Genomic DNA, 21,540 nt, shown 5'->3' with positions numbered 1-21,540 from the left:
TGCCTTCGAATAATGTGATTTTTTTGTTTTTCGTAAGAGATTTACACTAAATTATCACGGAATTATCAACAATTGATAATAAGCTAACTAATATTTAATAGAAATGTTTAAGTCTCTTAGAAATAATGAAAGTAAATTCACATTATTCGAAGGCATGAACGTTTGAAGGGAGAATACTTTCCCCATTTATTTTTTTCTCAAATTATTCTTAATATATTAAAATTATTCTTAAAATGGGATGGCTAAACGGCTCAGGCAGGCATTGCGAAGTGCACGAACTAGAGACTTAGATGTTACACCTCAAAACTTTTGCATCATTTCTCGTTTTCCAGTTCTCAATCGCTTTGGACCGATTCATAAATCACGCAAAAAACCCCCAAACTAGTTTTAACAATTAATTTTTGGACAAAAGTTAGTTATCGGTTCATAACCTTTACGTTACCGGTTCATAACAGATTTGAACCGATTTATATATCACTCAAAATATTTCCCAAATTATCCTAGGCAAGTAGCCCTATTCGGTTGAGAAATACGTATATAGAGCCATTTTTAAACTTTGACCTTAAAAACCCGTTATTAGGAATGATTCAGCGATATTTTCGTATAAGGACAAAATATCTGCCTGGATTATATCTAAAGCATATTCAAAAATGAAAAAAACGCACCATATGTTTTCGAACCACCCCAAAAAACATTATTTTGGAGGGAAGGGTGAGAGGAAAATGTGGGACATGTTAATGATCCCAGTGTCGACTTTTGCGAGGTCCTCCGAAGATTTTACCTTCGTAATACGGGCTTCAGACCTAAGACTTAGCTATCTGGCTTAACTCCTCTAATTCCCGATCAGGCACGATTTTTTAGAAAATTGTTGTTTAGGATTGGATTATAAGGGCAAATGATTCATTAGATTTTCAAAAATCAATAAAATTGCTCGTTATTTAAATTTTTGAGATCTCCGGGAACTGGGCTAAACCTCCAATCTGAAGCCGGCATAACCGTTTGGACTCTAAGCGTGATAACGGCCATACAGGTAAACAGACGGACAAACAGTGTGCTACCCAAAAAACTCAAAACTTCTTCCAAAATTTTATCAAAATATGACTCAATAGAGAGTAAGGGGTCGAATGGAGGGAAAGGATCCATAGTCGTTCAAAGCGACCACGGCTATATCGAGTCAGAATTATGTCAAACTGATTTATTCCAATGTTTTTTTTTAGTTCAAAGTTTTGTATTAACATAAATCACTGAAGTATCAGGAGACCAAAATGATCTAAACAGGAATGTAAATCATCAATTCATTACACAATTCCATTTATTTTAGTATCGTGCATGTACAAACTATTCTTGACCGACGTTGTGATGTACTTGTTTAGTTATTGAAACTTCTAAATTGCATTTTCAATTTATTTCTCTTATATAACAATCCCAACTATTGTGTTCACTATTTAAATGATTTATGCAAAATTTTAACCAAATTCAAATGTTTCAATGTCTTTTGGATACCATATAGAATATATATACAGATATAACATGAACAAATGTATTATTTAAATGATATAGAACTATTCTCCATGTCTCAATTTATATGAAATATCGTACCACTTCTCTTCTATTTGCAAAATGATATGTGTTCGCTTGCATTAGCTTTTTCTCGTGAACAGTACTACTTCACGAATCAACTTTTGACACATACTGAATAGGTGGTAAAATATTATATTTCAGGTCACTAAATGCAATGCAGATCAAATAATTTCAAAGCATATCAAATAATCGTAACATTCAAAAATTTCTTCTTTCAACAACCCTTTGAAAACGAGTTTGCAACTTCAAAAAATTAGTATAAATTCCCAAAATTATTGATTTTCTACATATTCAAACAGTTAACAAATTGATTCAGCTTTCTATAATTGAACGAATTTAAGTTTAATATGTATTTTACCACAAAAAATGTACACATTAAAAAAACAGTTTTGCTTCGAACAATTTTTATTTCCATTCCGATATGCAAATTAAATGTTTCAGTTCTCATGCTGCAGTGTCCTGTCCAGTGTAGTATGCGGGTGGTAAATATAAAATTCTTTTCACTAAACATGGAATACTTCTGCAATCAATATGAAAGCATAAGCTGGAAATAATATTAAATGGTTGTAGGGAAGCATCCCCATGTGAATTGCACAGTAGTGACGATATGCATGAAAAACGTTCTGAGTAATGAGACTGTATTCGGTGACATGATGCAGATCGGGTATTCTAACAATTATTCCCATAGAATTTAAAGCTCTTGCAGAAATTTTCGCATATGGCATACACGTGAATAAAGTTATCAGCAAACAAAATCATTGCAAGAATGAAAGTGAAAAGCTCACTAAAACTCAAGCGACCACAGTGAAATATTTTGCGGCATTTAAACATGTTAGTAGTTGTTAGTTACATGAATATACAAAAGCTACTGATAAGCCTGAATTAACTTACAGATTGGTGAGATGTAAATGAGAACCAATTCATATCCGGTTTATAGATATCAGAGATTAGTAATGGTAACGATTACACTCTTTTCAAATCAACTGTCTTATTTTAATCATGTTATTTATAAGATAATAAAGAAATTCATTAGGCTCATTAGGTTCTAAAATATTTCAGGGTAAGTTTTGATAGAATAGATTTTTCCGGAAGATTGTTCCTAGGGCAATCTTCAGACTGCAGTCTAAAGACTTCCATGGAAGTTGAGCTCACCTCTCGAAGACCTCAAAACCTTAAATAAACAATCTTATTGACTTTTTTTAATCCAATGCATCTTTTACCCTTAATATCCAATCCTTAGTCAAAATTTTCCAAAAAATCTTGATTGATACACTGAGAGAAATCCGAAAAAGTTAAAATAACATTCCGGAAATGTTAATTTTACCCTGCATTATTGATCCGAAATCGGTGTAAATATTACCCTTTACAGGTGTATTGGGGGTTAAATTAACCCTTTTTCATATTAATTTTACCCTTAAAAAGGTGTAAAATTAACATTAAAAAATGTTGATATATTTTTACACCTAAAAACTATTAAAATTATGAGGAAAAAAAGATAATCGCAACCCCATTTTTTTCTCAGTGTAAGAATATGCAAAAGTTAAGATATATAAGTAAAGGCCCACATCCCACATAAACCAAGGATGATCCTTGAGAATATTTAGGCTGTAAAGATTTTTTTCAAACTATCATACACTGAGGGATTAGGATTATCGGTTACAGGTCTTTTCCAAAAATTTCTTTTATCTATATGCCGTAGGAATTTCCTCGCAAATGAAAAAATCTTTTATACTTACTTACTTAAATCAAAAAAAGATCAAGATAAAACATCAAGATTGAGAGTGTTTAATAGAATTTATCTGAAAAACAGGCTTGCTTGAGCAATCTTGCCATTAATAGGGGCTAATTTAACTGGGGATGCATAATAGACCTAACTAGAGCCCTGGGTACAGCAGCTCCACAAGGAGCCGTCCTCATGTTAATCTAGTATATTCTAATTGAAAGAACAAATGGAAAAGACAATATTTTAAAAAGAATTGTCCAAAATCAAATTGTAGACCTGAGAAAGGAGCCAACCAATCATCGAAACGTTCTAAAAGGAGGAAATAGAGGAGATTTCTTAAACATCTTTACCATGTTTTGACTTTACTAATCTAATCTAATTCTCGAGAATCAGCCTAATCCTATTTCGGCACTTAGCCTGTATTAAGGCGGTTTACTTTCTATTCATAATTGCACTATTTACTTAATTGAGCCTGAGCTTAGGAATATATGAAGGTGGTTGTTATTGTCTATATCTATACTTAAAGAAGAAACATATTTTCTCAGACTACGGCCATACTCCTAGTGTGTTCGAATTCAACTCCTAGACTATAAGAAGGTAAAACTACCCACCTTCCTTTATAGGTCTTTAATGTTAGGTTATAGAGATCTAGTGGTACCCAGGGCATGGAAGTAGGCTTACGCTACGCGAGTGCTAAATGGTAAATGGGGAAGATAACTTGCAAAGCGCTTTAGTGAAGTTCGGCTGTCATCTGTTTAAAGGGAAGAAGAACTGGAAGCCAAAAAGAGAGTCCAGCTGTGCTACGAGTATTGGATGATCAACCCTGGTTTTGACAGATTACCAAATTAGAGCCTATTCAATTCAATTAAAGCGATGATCCAACGGTAGATGTAAGCTTTTTCTTTAGGATCAGATGTCTTTGCGGTGACGGTAAGCTCACAGGAATCTTACTGGAAAGTGTCTCTAAGATTCTGAATATAACATGAATCTTTATAAAAGCCAAGCCTTTAAATTTTCTTGCTTAGACGAAGTTTATCTTCCAATGCAAATATCCTATTTATTATATCCCTATTTATTATTATATCCCTATTGTGCAAAACTTTGCATTACAACAATATTCACTTTATTTTCGCTGTATATTAACAGTTAATTTCACAAGTCGTTGAACTGTCATACAAAATGAAACTACCATGGAAATTATGAAATTTATCGTCGCTTTTAATTATCTTAATAAAACAAAAGGGAAATTATTAAAGAACACGATAAATGCAAAGCAGGAATTACTCTATTGTCATAAAATTGCAAAAATATGCTGAAACAATTTTGCAATCACTCATAATTTGCTAGTTCATATACCACTGAAAGGTTAAGAATAATTTTTAAATGATTTGGAGGATACTAATTTTTGTTACGACTGTTAACTTGACTCATGAAAAGACACTTAATAAATGTAAACTCAAGAATTAGGAAAAGCTTTTAAAAGAATAATGATAGGTATAATCCTGGAATTAAATGATTCCAAAAATGTTCCTTAAATTAAGAAAGTTTCAAAACTAATAAGTTTCTCCGGAAACAATTTCAATACAACCCAACGTAAGTTTAAGTCAAAAATATTCCGTTGCCCCCTTTTTTTGTCAGAAATGTAAACTACCATGTCCGTATTTTTCTATTTTCTCTTTTGTTGTAAATTGCTGAAAAATATTGTACATTTCGTTGGAGAATAATATAAAGAAAAACTCTTAATTGAATCTTTTGCCATAGAGAAATCCACGACTGTTACACTTAATTTAATTTGATCCACCTTGCAAAAAAGGGGGTGGATGCTTCAGGTAAAACAGCAATTTTACACATTTACTCCCAAAATCGTGGAAAATCCGAGAAAATGGAAAAGGATAGCGCCATAGATACGGGCATTACTTACACTTTATCCCATTCTATAAATTGTTGAGTAAAGTGGTTTCGATGGTGTTTTGCTCTTTTGATTTGATTCCCACTTTCTTCATCTGGGGATGCTCTCTCCTTCGTGCTCTCATTTATAATGCTTTTTGCCATTTTTCACACAAGACATCCTTCTCTAGCACCATCGTCTGTTTTTTTCCACCTCCTTCAGACTCTCCCTTTTGTGATGAATTCACGCCTTTTCACAGAGAAAATTTTTCAAGTATCCAGATTCAATACCCATGGTATTGATTTTAATCCCACCATTTCAATACCAAAATTATCCCAAATTTTCTTGAAAATAGGTGCATATTGGGATTGATTTTAGTTTCTGGAACAAAGTTAAGAAATATTGGGATTACTTTAAGGACATATTGGTATTAAATTTATGAAATTATTTTTTTGAGGAGGAAATGGTATTGTTTCTATCTCAATTTGAGATTGAATTTTAGAAATCGTGGGATTAATTTAATCCCATTGCAGCATTGATTTTTGAAAGTCATTATTTATTAGGAAACAGTATAAATTCTATCCCATTCTGGTATTGATTCTATCCTATTTTGGTATTGATTCTATCCCATTTTGGTATTGATTCTATCCCACTCTGGGATTGATTCTATCCCACTCTGGGATTGATTCTATCCCATTTTGGGATTGATTCTATCCCACTCTGGGATTGATTCTATCCCATTTTGGGATTGATTCTATCCCACTTTGGGATTGATTCTATCCCACTCTGGGATTGATTCTATCCCATTTTGGGATTGATTCTATCCCACACTGGGATTGATTCTATCCCACTCTGGGATAGATTCTATCCCATTCTGGGATTGATTCCATCCCACTCTGGGATTGATTCTATCCCATTCTGGGATTGATTCTATCTCACTATGGGATTGATTCTATCCCACTCTGGGATTGATTCTATCCCACACTGGGATTGATTCTATCCCACTCTGGGATTGATTCTATCCCACTCTGGGATTGATTCTATCCCACTCTGGGATTGATTCTATCCCATTTTGGGATTGATTCTATCTCACTATGGGATTGATTCTATCCCACTCTGGGATTGATTCTATCCCATTTTGGGATTGATTCTATCCCACTATGGGATTGATTCTATCCCATTTTGGGATTGATTCTATCCCATTTTGGGATTGATTCTATCCCACTATGGGATTGATTCTATCCCATTCTGGGATTGATTCTATCCCACACTGGGATTGATTCTATCCCACTCTGGGATTGATTCTATCCCATTTTGGGATTGATTCTATCCCACTATGGGATTGATTCTATCCCTGGAATTGATTCTATTGTGGGATTGATTCTATCCCATTTTGGGATTGATTCTATGCCACTCTGGGATTGATTCTATCCCATTTTGGGATTGATTCTATCCCATTTTGGGATTGATTCTATCCCACTTTGGGATTGATTCTATCCCACTCTGGGATTGATTCTATCCCATTTTGGGATTGATTCTATCCCACACTGGGATTGATTCTATCCCACTCTGGGATAGATTCTATCCCATTCTGGGATTGATTCCATCCCACTCTGGGATTGATTCTATCCCATTTTGGGATTGATTCTATACCACTCTGGGATTCATTCTATCCCATTTCGGTATTTAATTTAGCCTTCCTAAGTGTCCCACTGCCAAACCTCCCCTTCACCGCATGAAGTGTTCATGTCCATGCCTTCTTCAGAGCCCAGTGCTCGGCTTTCGACATGGGTCTTTGTTGTGTTATACAAGAAATACCGAGCTCAGAGGAAGAAAAAGAATGTCTTCCACTAATCCCCAAATAGCCAAGAATTAGGCAATCTAGTCACTTGCAGTGTCTTATTGTGAAAAGTCTCACAGATACTGGTACAGTCGAGTTCATCAAATTTGAACTACACAAATTTGAACGACGGTTGAGTTCAAACTGTAAAATTTGAGGTTATGTGAAGAAAGGTTTTTCACAATAAATTAAATTGATATATTCTCTAAAGTTTTTTATCTTAATTTAAGAAAAGTAAATTTCACATGAATTCCGTTATGTTTTTGGAAATATTGTTGAAATTTGAGGAGTGAGAAATGTCATCTTTACTCTCCAAATGTTAAAATTTTAGGAACTTTTTTATCACATTAATTGCCTTGACGGATTCGTAGAGATGCAGTGGACAAAATCCTCTTTTATGCTAAAAATTAGCATCCTCTTTGAGGTTACACAACACGTGTGTGTACACTGTATCCACTGCAGCCCTTTTGCACAAATAACCAGGCACAAGACAGCACACCTTCATATTTCGCTTTAAATACAGAACACTCGTACAAGACATGTCATTACCATCCTTCTACCCAAACCGATTCCAAAATGACAATAGGTTATTGATTTTATCCCACTGAGGTATAGATTCTACGATTATGGTATCAGTTTTATATTATTAAGACATTCTTATTCCCGATGGGATAGAATCAATCTCAGAGTGGGATAGAATCAATCCCAGAGTGGGATAGAATCAATCCCAAAATGGGATAGAATCAATCCCAGAGTGGGATAGAATCAATTCTGGAGTGGGATAGAATCAATCCCTGAAATGGGATAGAAATCAATCCCAAAATGGGATAGAAATTAGAAATCCCAAAATGGGATAGAATCATCCCAGAGTGGGATAGAATCAATACTGTACCCTAAACTCAATACTGAAATATGAAATTAATCCCACAATGGGATGAAATTAGAAACTCATTGTGCATTCAAGGAGCCCCGTGGCGCAACTGGCTAAGGCGTCGACTCTCAAGTGAAGATTTGCTGCAAAGTTGTGAGATCGAATCTCAAAAAAATATGGCCGATGCGAAAATCAAAAATATGGGATTCTTCAATGGACTTTGAAAAATAGGAAAATCAATCCTAGACTGGAATAAAAATAGAATCAATACCAAAATGGGATAGAAAAAATCAATACTGGGACAATACCCTAAAATCTCTATAAATCAATACCAAAATGGGATAAAAAATCAATACCCTAAAAAATGGGATAGAATCAATCCCAAAATCAATAGAATCAATCCCTGGGATAGAATCAATCCCAGAGTGGGATAGAATCAATCCGGAAATGGGATAGAATCAATCCCAGAATGGGATAGAATCAATCCCAAAATGGGATAGAATCAATCCCACAATAGAATCCCCAAAATGGGAAGAATCAATCCCAGAGTGGAATAGATCAATCCCAAAATGGGATAGAATCAATCCCAAAATGGGATAGAATCAATCCCAGAATGGGATAGAATCAATCCCAAAATGGGATAGAATCAATCCCAGAGTGGGATAGAATCAATCCCAGAGTGGGATAGAATCAATCCCAAAATGGGATAGAATCAATCCCATAGTGGGATAAAAATCAATCCCACAGTGGGATAGAATCAATACCAAAATGGGATAGAATCAATACCAGAATGGGATAGAATCAATACCAAAATAGGATAGAATCAATACTCATTGCGATTGAAAATTAATGAATTTATGGTATTAAATCAATGACAGATATTTTCTTGAATTTAATCCCAAAATACCCTAGAATTTAATACCACGAGGTATTGGAGCCCTTTTAATACCAAAAGTATCCCAAAAAAGTATTGATTCTAGGGTATTTTTTTTCTCTGTGTTTCTGCGAAACAATAAATTTTCCACCCATCCAAAATCCCCATCATCCCCCCAACCAAATAGCACATCATCCTCCAAACTTCCCATAACTTCAATTGGGGCTTGTGAAATATCTAAGAGGGTAGGGGTGTGATAAAAGACATTTATAATAAAATAAGGTAAAATATGTATGTGAGAAAAAAAAACAACAAAAATTATATGAATAAAAAAATAGGTATGCGGGAAACTTTTCTTCGATACATAAAGTTAATACTTGTTGTAGAATAAGATATTTCTCGTTCCATCTTTGCCAAGTTTTTCAACAACATGTTATAGAGTTATGAAAAATTCATTTAAAGTGTTAAATACACATATCAAACTCTTCACTTTGCACTAAGTATACTTGGAAGTTGCAGATGCTCGATTTAAAATGTAAAGACAAAGAAACCACAAAGAACTTTATATATAATGCATCAGCATAGCTACTAGAACAAGAAGTCAGAATTCAGACTAGTTAAAAGTAAATATTAAAATCATGAGAAAATTAGTATACACCTTTGAATTATAAATAAGAAACTGAGTGGTAAAATGTCCAAAATAAATCCTAGCAATTTTGCGTGAAAGAGAAAGTGGTCAGTTTCTATCAGCTAAAGTTGTTTTTAGTTAAAATTGGGAAATATTTATGCACTATATATATTCAAACTAATCTAATCCAACTAGTTTCAGTTTCTCTCGAATATTGCATATATTAGAAAATGTTCAGCACATTTCCAAATTAATATATTTATTATTTTAAAGTTTTATGTTTTCGAAAGTTCTGTGTGCCTGAACAGCCTCGCATTTCCTTCAATGAAGCATCGAAATATTTAATTAGAAACGTGATATCATTTAAAAAAAAATTCTTAAAAATTATCTGTGATTCATTTATAAAACCTATTTCTATATCTTGCACTCAGGTATTTAGCGTCCTGAAACTCTGAAATTCTGAAAAACTGAATGTTTTTGAGAATTGAATTACTTGTGCAGCTGTTTTTAAGTGATATGATGAAAATAAATAAAATTGTTAGATTCTTTGATCGCTCAAAATTTACTCTTACAACCGTGAAACCATATTTTCGAATGCAAATTAAACGAATTTTAAAAAATTACAGCACACTGCTCGTGCTCACCCATTCATTCATCAATCATCGAATTGAGAAGTCAAACGGTGATAAATATCAAATTGGATTCTTCGGAGACCACTCTGTAAAGCGGTCTTCAGACTAGAGACTTGGCTTAACCCACTTCCTGAAGGTCTCAAAATCCTAAATGAAAAGCAAATTTATTGATTTATCAGATTTTAATGAATCATTAACCGATGATGGTAATATCTAATCCTAAGTTAAAATTCTATAAAACAGGACTGATAAAATATTGGAGAAGTTAAGCCAGATGAACTTCAGATTTCCTGACAATTAGGGAATGCCGCGACACGAGGCACTCCATTTAACTATTCATTAGTCCGCCACTCCATAATTTTTTTTAACAATTCATTTAAATACTTTAAATGTATATAAACACTTAGGGTAAATTAAGCTAATTAAAACCTACTTCAAATAGAAATTCTTCGCTGCTTCAAATGGAAACGTCATTGTTTTCACGATAAATACAGTATTAAACCACAATTTCATTATTTAGTTAATTTTGCTCCAAATAAAGCGAAAATCCATTCATATTCACAAATTTTAATTTGTTAATTTCTCAGAAAAATTAAAGTGTACCTTTTCACCATCGAATTTTTCATCGATCGACCATGTTTTCCAATGAAAAACACAATGAGGTGATTATTGTTTATTCGTTTTGTATAACATTTTGATAAAATTTTGCATATAACATTTATGTCATATTTCTGGCTAATTTTAGTTAAATTAAGTACTATTCTATATTGTCAACTGTACGTGAAGTTTTCAAATGAAATAATTACCTATTTCGTGATCAAAAAGGGTTTTTCTGAAGTGTCTGCAAATGCTTCAATAGGAAATTATATTAGATGGGAAAGATGAAAGGACTAAGAATAAGAACAAATCCTGCACTCAGGAGCAACTCAACAAGGTTTTGGAAGCCTTTCGTTGCGGTTTAACTTACACTGTTTGTCTCCAATTACACTCTTAGAAAAGTTTAGACGTGATTACTAATGAAAATTAGTTGTTCGGGCGATTATTATCAAATCTATTTAAAATAGTTCTTATATTCTTAAAACATTATACTCATAATAAATTTATTAGTAGTGAGAATATAAGACAATATTTACGTGGATAAGTTGCGGCAATTATTTCATAATGCTTTCATACAATTATATTTGCTTGTGTTAATTAAATGAAATCATTATCCCAACTAATATTGGTCACTAATTCCTTTTAGTTCTCACAACCAATGTAAATAGATGGGCCTATATTTTCATAAAGTTATGACTACTTTTCCAATAGTAAAGAGTGGTTTTTATTTTAGTAATGCGTTGAAGCTCTTTCGAATTTTAAGCAACTAATAAGAAACATGCATCACAATGAATGCTATATAGTAACCACAACTAATATGATATAGTTATTACAGCCAATAAAATGGGTATCAACCCCATTTATTTAGTAATTGGAACTAATATGTTATAGTACCCATTACTATTTTGATTTAGTTGTGATAACTAAATGAAAAGGATACTTTAACTAACTGTGGTCAACTATTTCATTTAGTTACCCAAACTAAATATATAGTTGGGTCTATATTTACTATATTTTATAGTTCTGATAACTGCATATGAGCTTGTACGAACTAATTTTTTCTAAGAGTGTAGAAACTTTCCCTTGTCTCCATTTGCATTAATATGTTTCCAATAAAATTATTTTACACTCGCATATTTTTTTGTATTTAAGAAGTTTTCAAATTATATCTAAAGAATTTTCACTAAACAATAACATTCTAGAAGAGTCAAGGAGCAAATTTATGTAATTCTCTTCAGAAAAAATATGAACTTAATGTGTTGAATCTTCTGTCAAAGTTAAAGCGTCTTTAAATGGTTTTGAATTAGAATATTTACCCTACCAAAATTTTCAAGAAAATTTATCGTGTCTTTGTCGTCAAAAAAAAAAAACGCGAAAAATACCTCATTTCTAGCTTCCTAATTAGGGGAACAATAGCAGCTTCAACAATCTTATAATCTCCTGGCATATATTATATAATCTACGAAAGAGCTTTTCCATCGTTTTGCTCTAAGGGTTGCTCATCAACGCTAAGACGGCGGTGAACACTTTTAATATAGTAATAAATAATAATGCTGACAAAATATTCCATGAAGAAACAAGGCCTTCCCGCAAGGGGATTTCTAGACATGAATTTATTATTTTTTCCTATAACGGATGAGGCTGTCAGTCCCATGCCCGTGGAATCAAGTGCAGTGAAGCTCACTGAATGTAATCCGAACACCTTTAACGCCAGAAAAATTCCTGGTGACCTAAAGGAGATTCGAACCCGGGACACTTGCATCATAGAGCGAGTGCTCTACCACTTGACCCATTCAGTGCCCAGGTGCACGCTTTTGGCTTCTCTTAATATTCCTACACTAACACACTAGAGAAGTAGCACATATCGACAATGAGGCTCGAATCGCCAGGCTTGCAGCGTGATTAGTCTTCCCAAGATAAAATGGATCTTTAAAAATTACTAACTACATTTTATCAATTATCTTGTGCAAAATATATTATATAGTCATTCGAGGAGAGATGGAACACCTTTTTTATATTCAATATTACGGATACATTTTGAATACGAGACAAAGACGAATCTCACTAATTTATCATTTGAAGACTCTAAATTTAAGATATCAATATTAGAAATGTCTAGATGAAAATAGTCACTTCGAAAAATAGGATTTAATAAAAGTTGCATTTTGAGACACTCAAAAAAAGTGAGGGTGAGATGGAACACCCCTAATTTTAGCAAAATATTTATAGTTTATTTTATTAATTTAGAATGGGAGGGAAGTGATTTTAGACATGAGCACTATTTCATTGAATTTATTGGAGTTTATTTTATTTTTTCAGTATAAAGTGATTTATTTTGTAGAATATGTGGCTCATATACTTCGATGGCAATTTTGCTGAGTATACTAAGTCAGTCTTACCAGAAATTTAGAGAAAATAATTTCTAAGATTTACTTGAAAAGATGTTGAAGAACATTGACCAAAATTCACACCAAAAGTGTTGCCAAAACTATTAAGTTCCATCTCTCCTCAATCCCCAAATACACGTATTCTTATGGCGAAATAAAAATTTTTGGCCATTTTTCAGACATCCAAAAAATTCAATTTCAATTTTCTCGTACAATTTTAAAGATAGAAAGCTGTAACTTGGGGATTTTATTTGGAATGTTGAAGGGCACAAATAGAGACCAAATGAGGTGGAGATCGTGCATAGGGTGTAGGCAGGAGGCGAAGTGGTCCATCAGTGGAACAATGGGAGTTCCAACTCTCCTCGAATGACTATATTGCGTTTGTTTATATGTATTTAATCTTGAGTATCATCTTTGTAATAAATGTGAATACAAATTTTCAAGAGACACTAGCAAACCTTTGAAAGGGATGATCCATCCTTTTGAAAAGCATCAAATATGATCTAATTTAACACTTAAATTTTTATCAGTGCTCAATTTGGCATATACGGGAATGTCAAAAAACTAATTTAGAGTTTATTATATATTAAGTTATGAAGCATTTTTCTTAACTAAAGGATCCCTACTTCAGGAACCCTTATTTAAAATAAAATGAAATAAAATGTTTTGAGTCAATGAAAATTGACCAACATAAATGTAACATATGAAATGGAGAAATTAAAGCGGATATTTTAATAAATTGAGCAAATATACAATTCTGTGTCAATTGAGGATGGTTGTGGCGGATGGGTGGGAAAAATCGATTAAGTAAATTTACTTGTTACTCAACGTTGAGCTTCTTCACAAGTGTATGTAGTTCTATGTTCGGGAATCTATCGAATTCTTGTGACATCTCATCCTTGGAATACATCATCATCTGATGCTCCCCAAAACCTTCGTCCCATAGCGTCAAGTCATCTCAAATACGGTGATATATCGCTGTCCGAATTAATAATATACCATCGTCTTTAGTAGTAATAATTTATTAAAGGGGATCTTTCAGATGGTAAATGGTTGTTTTTCTTGAGGAAAAACCATTATAAGTCAAAAATTCATTGTGATAGTAATAAAAGTGTACAGAGAATCAATATGTTAGCAGCATGACTGAAAATAAAGAAAAAAATCTTTTATTTGTATATTTATTCATCACCAAACATTCTTGCAGAATAATTGTAAATATTTTCCTATTGAATAATTTCCTTCAACACACTCTTCAACAATATTCAAATCGATGCTTCTACAAAAGCTGAAAGAGCAGAGAAAAATCACCCGAAATTGATTATCAATATAAAAGAAATTTTCCATTTATACAAAACATAAAGCATTGCTTCTCCATTTTGTACAAAATGCAATTCACTCGAGACTTTATGACTTCAAGACATGATTCGGTAAATAAAACATCAAATTGAAGACTTGAATTCATTGTTATTTATATGAATGATAATTCACAATAACAATGATTTATAGAGAGAGAAAAGGTAAGCATGAACCATATCTGGTAAATAAGATTCAAGAAGAGATATTTTAAGTAATTTTTTTTATTCGAAACTATAAATTTAAATTTAAACTAACTATCTAATTGGTCGGTTTCGTTGACTATTGTTGTATCTGCATTTCTTTTCTATTAACATTTTATGCAAAAGGCTACGTTCAGATTGCCGTTCACATCAAATGGAAACACATAATAAATTTAGATACAATAAATGGCGATGCAAGTAAATAAATCCATAAAAACTTTGGAAAGAATTTATTATGAGTCGATCTAATCCAACTAACGAAGACACCCTACATGCACTTTGCAAAAATTTTAGCCCGATCGAAAAGTATTAAATGGCGCTACGATTACAATACACCAACTTATTAAAAATTCTACTTCTTAAAAGATTTGTGAATAAGAACGGTGAAAGAAAAGGACTGCGCAATAATTCATACTTTTGCTCTAGTTCAATTGAAAAAAACTTTTTTCCACTCGATTTCAAAAAGTAAGAAATTTCTGTAGAATCCCGCGATTTTGCGATATCCACGGTTTGTTAATTTCAGACAACACATTTTACTTGCAAACTTTTAGAGAATAATGTTGCAAATTTCTGAAACTTATAACTGAATTTTGATAACCTTTTCTATGTACCTACTTACCTGAAATTCTTAGTGACAGAAATATTATGTTTCTGATAAAAGGGAAATAGAAGAAATTTAGTTCAAAAATTACCTAAATTTATTTAAATTGCTATCAGTAGCCGAATTTTACAATATCAAATATAAGAATGAGATTTTCAAATGTGAGAATCCTATTCTCAAACTCACACTACTCACATTGATTGAGAACGTTGTTCGAAAAATCGCATGCAAATCGCACAATAAGATGCTCAATTATATTGCAATATTCATAAAAAATAATAAATAGTATCATGTTAGATGTTTTTGAACATATTTGTTTTTAGTAAACGTGAAAGATGAAAATGTTGAGTTTACTCAATTACCAAACTCAAACTTTTTTGCTCAAACTCACACAATTTTACTCACATTGAGTTGAAACTCAACTCACATTGGAGACGCTTAGATCAAGAGTGGTCTCCATTGTATGCCATTCCCTATTAAAACGGTCCACTTTTGCTCTGAGCACCTCATTGTGCAAGTTGCATGCGATTTTTCGAACAAAACGTTCTCAAATCAATGTGAGTAGTGTGAGTTTGAGGATAAAATTCTCACATTTGAAAATCTTATTCTCATATTTGATATTGTAAAATTCGGCTACGTCGATATTTTATATAATCATGAATTAGTGAAAAAAAACATAGTGAAAAAATTGTGTTCAAGAAATTTCATAAAAAGACTCATCATGATCATTTGATTAAAACTCGATATTATTGTAATTGAAATTACGTCATCTTAAAATTAGATTTTAGGGATTATAATTCCACCAATCTCAGTCGTATAAACTTTGCATATGTTCTAAAATCTATATTATTTTAAAATTTGTATTTTTGCATTTTCATAAAAATCGAGAACACAAAATTTAAAATACTTTACAGTGAACTATTAAATTCATCTGGTTAATGTATGTAATTATTACAAAAATCTGTAGAATTTTAAATAACTTTTCCCAAATGACAAATTGGACTGATTGAACTGAAAAAGATAGCATGTATTTAACCTGTTTTTTTCTTTAATTTGTCACCATCTAGGAGCACAAACGGTAAGAAATATCGATTTTCGGTGACCCCCCCCCCCAACCATAAGACTGTATTTCGTCCTGGGACACACATAATTCGAAAATATTTCTATATCGAATTTTCGAACTAGATCGAATTTCAACCAATTTGCCTAAGTTTTATTTTTAAAAACCTTAAAATTTCCAAATCGGCAACATCGGTTTCAATCGACACTAAATTGATAAAATATCTGCTTCTGTAAACCAATTTTCTATTTCGGATTGATTTTCCTATTTTATGAATCAATTTAATCCTAAAAGCCATGCGAAAAGATTATTCACGGAGAACTCTTCTTCGTGAATTTGAAGCACTCCACAAAGCTAGGACATACTGCCTTCTCCTTTTTCTGAATAAGTTGCCACGTAAATTTTACTTTAATCAGAAAACGAAAATGAAGACCAAAAAAATATGGTAATCCAATGCATCAGGAGCTTGCCTATCCTAGCGTATATCCGCTAAAACGTGAAGCTCAAATAAAATATAACTAAAAAAATATTTTTCATTTTATGCTTATAAGAGCTTCAGCCCTAAGGCTTGTACCATTTATTCATTTGGCTTAACACAATTAGTTACACTTTACATTTTTGGAAAAAATATTAAGATTATAATAGGGGAGATCGAGGCAGAATTAACTAGCAAATGATTTTTTTTCTTAGAATTTATAGAAAACATGTTTGAATCCGACTGATACAGTAGACTCTTGCTGAATCGGCTCTTTTTCAATCGGGCGAAAAATTTTGTTGACAATTTTCACGTTTAATTATGAAGCTTATTTGCTTAAATTCGCTGTAGTTCTTCCTATTTTATCGTGATTCTTTACAATTGAGCGCCTTTTGTCAAGTTTACAAAAGCTTTGATGCCCAAATCTATCGATAAACCAGATGACATTTTGCCCCAAATGCCCAATTGAGAGAGAGTCTACTGTAAATACCTCAATGAATAAGGAGGGAGTAAACTACTATGAATAAATAGCAATTAACTGAATATTTTTTCTCAAGAAAACTATAATACTCCACTGTGTAATACCATCCATGGCTAATCTTCCCTGGTCTCCTCTATTCAGAGCATTAACCTTCTAAAGTACAACTTTTAAATATCCACAAAAGGTAGTGAAATATTTTTTCTAGACTAATTAATCAAATAAACTCAAAAATATTATCCGTATTTTATTATCTCTTTTGGTTCAGGCACAAAATATCAAAATATAAAAAAAATTTAAACTCTTTTCGCTCCTGAAATTCACAATTTTATTTTTTTAAATTTTCTAAATTAAAATTTACAAAGTATAATAAAAAAAAAACTTTCAGTAAAAAATAAATTTATTTTATTCAGATTACTTTAAACCGGTATTTTTCTTGAATTTGGAAATGAGATTTTTTGCACAAAAAGTTTTTTCTACTTTTTCTCTCACGTATCACACAAAACTGGGGTTAGCAACTAAATAAAGAATCAAAATTATTTCAAACCTTCAAAATATACATATTAGTAAGGACTATAGCACTTTTAATTAAATAAATCATTTATTGTCGCTGTAAATGCGATTTTTGTGATGTTACGCTGCACTGACTCTAAAACTTTAGAGACACTGTGAGAGACATCCGAAAAAGTTAAAATAACATTTCGGAAATGATAATTTTACCCTGCAGTATTGATCCGAAATCGGTGTAAATATTACCCTTTTTAGGTGTATTAGGGGTCAAAGTTATCCTTTTTCACGTTAATTTTACCCTTAAAAAGGTGTAAAATTAACATTAAAAAATTTTGATATATTTTTACAACTAAAAAGTGTTGAACTTATGAGGAAAAAAAGCTAATCGCACCCTCTTTTTTTTCTCAGTGGAGTTTTAGTTTTGCAAATTTTTAATAATCCTTAATAAATACTTTTTCTTTGGATATTCGAAGTTGTAGAAAATTATGCTAAACCTTATGTCTGAAACTCGTATTATACTCAAGTTTTCACAAATTTTATTTCATTTCGATAGCTCATTATTAAAAAGCCATAAAAGAAAATTTTCTTTTAAAATTATAATAATTTACTATCCAACTACCTTTCCGTTACAATCGATAGCTAATAATCTTTTGAAAATCAATATTATTCTTTCTTATCAATAATATTCTTTTTTATAAAATCTTTTTTATAAAATCATTATTATTCTTTTTTTGTTTCCTATTTTTTTCAGATTCATAATTCCACAGACTCTGTTGTGGTTCTACAAAATGTGAGCTTGTCAAGTACTGGTAAATACCGATGTGAAGTGTCAGCTGAAGCACCCTCATTTCAAACAGTTACAGATCATGGAGACATGGTTGTCGTAGGTAAGTTACCAGTTTACAAATAACAAGAAGAACGATAAGTTGCCATCTCTCTTTCTCTCCTATAACATCAAGAAAAGTAAACACATTATGAGATATGTGATAGGCAAAACTAAAAGTTATTTTTTGTACAAATGTCTAACTTGTTAATATACTCACATCCGTAGGATAATATTTTTCAGTGATTTGTAGAAGTTAAAATAATTTTAGACTGAAGAATCATATTGCAAGAAGAAACTCAATCTTCTGCCACATTTATTACTCAACTTGCTTGGAGCAATCTTGACGGGAAACTTTAAATGACTTTCCAAGACATTCATCTTAATGCCGCATTTAGGTCATACAAGTAGAATATTCACGTTGGAAAATGAAATCGATATTTTGAATTAAAGCCCGAAATTGATCGAAAAAAGTCAATTATGGACAAAAGTTAAGTGGCTACCAAATAATCGCTTTTGGAGAAGTAGTACCTATATTGTATAAAAGTTTTAGAGATTTCATTATGAACCCTAGAGCATTAATAATAATAACAATAATTATGGCAATAACTATGGATATAAAATGCGTCCATGTGGAGATTTAAACGGAAACGAATTCACAATACATGTATTATACGGTAAACTTAACAATACACCCCTACAATGACAAAGTTAACCAATTTTGTGTGCATTTTCATTAGTTGAATATTTCAGAATCCTCCATTGATGTTCTATAGCCATATACATACATTAATTTCTGAGCTCCAATAACCCTGAAATAATATAATATTACAGAGAGAACCATCCAGTCAATTTGCATAACCAATTTTACCATGGCATTGTTGCTAACAACGATTTTTAGCCGCAAACCATAATTCTCCATGTACCGAATGTAAATCAATATGACGAATATTTGGTGAAAAGATTTTGGTTGAATTAGATTTTTTTCTAACTACGGAAATTGACTTTATTTTGTACCAGAAAATATCTTCGCTTACGTCCAGAGAATTCGCTTAAATGCACACCGTTGCATGGCTGGTTTTCGATTGGTGTGAAAATCGATGCCTAGAGGCAAAATGAAATTCAACTTTGATTTTTTCGCACTAAAAAATATGTCTCTGAATGAATATTCAGAACGAGATTCACTTCTGGGTGTATTCCCTTTCTCATTTTTATCCTGAAGGGTCACAAAGTGCCACCCAAAAAGTGTTGAAATAACTCTTGCTTGCCATTGTTTCATGTTTTGGAGTGCTTGCAGTGGAGGTGCCGGGTACCAGGCGTCAACATACTGAAACAATTGTTGGGCAGAAGTCCTGCTTTGCCGCAGTTCGTGCGAAATTAAAATGAATTCGGCAGAGCAGATACCAAACACGGGAAAGTGCTGCAAATTTCAAAGTTGGGCACCTTTGAAATTGGGATTTTTCACCTATTTTTAAGTAAAATTATGCCTTTTCGTGATATAATTTAGCTTCACAGATTGTGAAGCTAAATTACATTATGACATGGCTCAGTTCCACCGAAATGTAGGGGAAAAATCCCAATTTCAAAGGTGCCCCACTTCCCCTATACAAACAAAAAACTTCAAAACGTAATGATCTCCACGCTTTAACTATGTCAACTATGAAACTTAAAAAATAATGAATATGCTATTTTAGTATCTTTTAGTAAACGGTTTAACCGATTAAAACCTTTTCATTCTTAAAAAAATAAATAAATGAGGCCATTTTCAAAGTCGCATTGGACTGAAATTGAATTGTCCAAATTGTCTCAGTGCGATTCTGGACAATTAGAACCGATTTTGGGGCAAATCAATCCCAATCCAATACGGTGCTGTAAATATCCTCAAAAGGCTCATATGCATTCTGTTTAAGATTTTGAGAACTTCAGTAAGGAAGTATATTCTAAAATTTTAAAATTTTAAAGGGCTGCAAAACATAACGTAGGCCATCATATCCGGACTCCATCTAAAGTTTATTACCATTTATTGCTGTACTTGGGTCAAAAACCCATTTTCGACGAGATTTAAATTATTGGTCAGCCTTTGAAAGTGATATCCCAAGCAACATCAGCTCCAGAACATGATAATTAAGCCATACCCGGATGAATTACAACTTAATTATTCCCGAATTACATTTATTAATTCGGAATGGCGTTTGGGATTTAGGCTTTCAGGACTTTGGCTTCCGGGACTTTGACAGGGCCCTGTTCTCAGACATAATAAACCGCAATCATTAGAAATTCCAAAAGTCTTAAATATATCAAACTATTGAAACACCTTTATTGTTTTCTGACACAAGTATAGTTAACTAATTTTGAAATTGATTAAAATAAATTTTGTTAAATTAGAAAAAAATACTAATGTTGAAAATAAACTTGAAAAAAAATTAGGTAAAATCTTAATAAAGACCCACTGTAATATTTTATGATTACAGGCATTTAGCGCCAAGTGAATAAGGGGTATCGTCGTAGATAAAATAATCTACGTTAGAAGTATCAAAATTATTTCTTGATTCTCTAACACAATATTATTCATTTATCTGTTTAAACCCTCAGTCTGAAATATGTCAAAGTTATATCCTTCAAGAGAAGTTAAACCGAAAATTAAAATAATTCATTATTTTTGTGCTTATTCTCGTAATAAATATATTGCCATTGTCGCCAGATCATAAATAGTAAATTCTTTTAGTGAAAATTTCAAGAATGTTTTTAGCGTGATGTGACGCTAAAGACATGTGATTGTTACTTATTTAGGTTTTCCCGAAAACATAGTCTTAAAGGCTACTGCAGCAAGAAAGACAAACTCTTTCCGCGTAAAAGAGATCCGTAATAGATCTGGAAAAATTCGAAAATCTATTTGAAGATCCAAAAAAGAGGCTTTCTCACTTCTTAATAGTTTCGTAAGGTTGCGAAAGTTACATCCTGTTCGAATTTCGAAGTGCTCAAGTGTCAAAATGTGATGGTCTTCACATTGTTGTGA

The 21,540-nt window shown here is 32.2% G+C and overlaps 1 protein-coding gene across 2 annotated transcripts in view; it reads left to right on the top strand.

Moving 5' to 3' along the window:
* LOC129805899 (uncharacterized) overlaps window positions 1–21,540 on the top strand; it is a 304,927-nt gene that overhangs the window by 217,544 nt on the left and 65,843 nt on the right. For both annotated transcript variants that reach the window (XM_055854137.1, XM_055854138.1), the window contains exon 4: window positions 18,453–18,588. In XM_055854137.1, coding sequence (XP_055710112.1) covers window positions 18,453–18,588 — 136 coding nt within the window. The remainder of the gene's footprint in view (window positions 1–18,452; window positions 18,589–21,540) is intronic.

Source organism: Phlebotomus papatasi, chromosome 3 (assembly GCF_024763615.1).
Source record: "Phlebotomus papatasi isolate M1 chromosome 3, Ppap_2.1, whole genome shotgun sequence".
NCBI lineage: Eukaryota > Metazoa > Arthropoda > Insecta > Diptera > Psychodidae > Phlebotomus > Phlebotomus papatasi.
The sequence above is the reverse complement of the archived record's forward strand: the minus strand, read 5'-3'. Positions and strand labels throughout refer to the sequence as shown.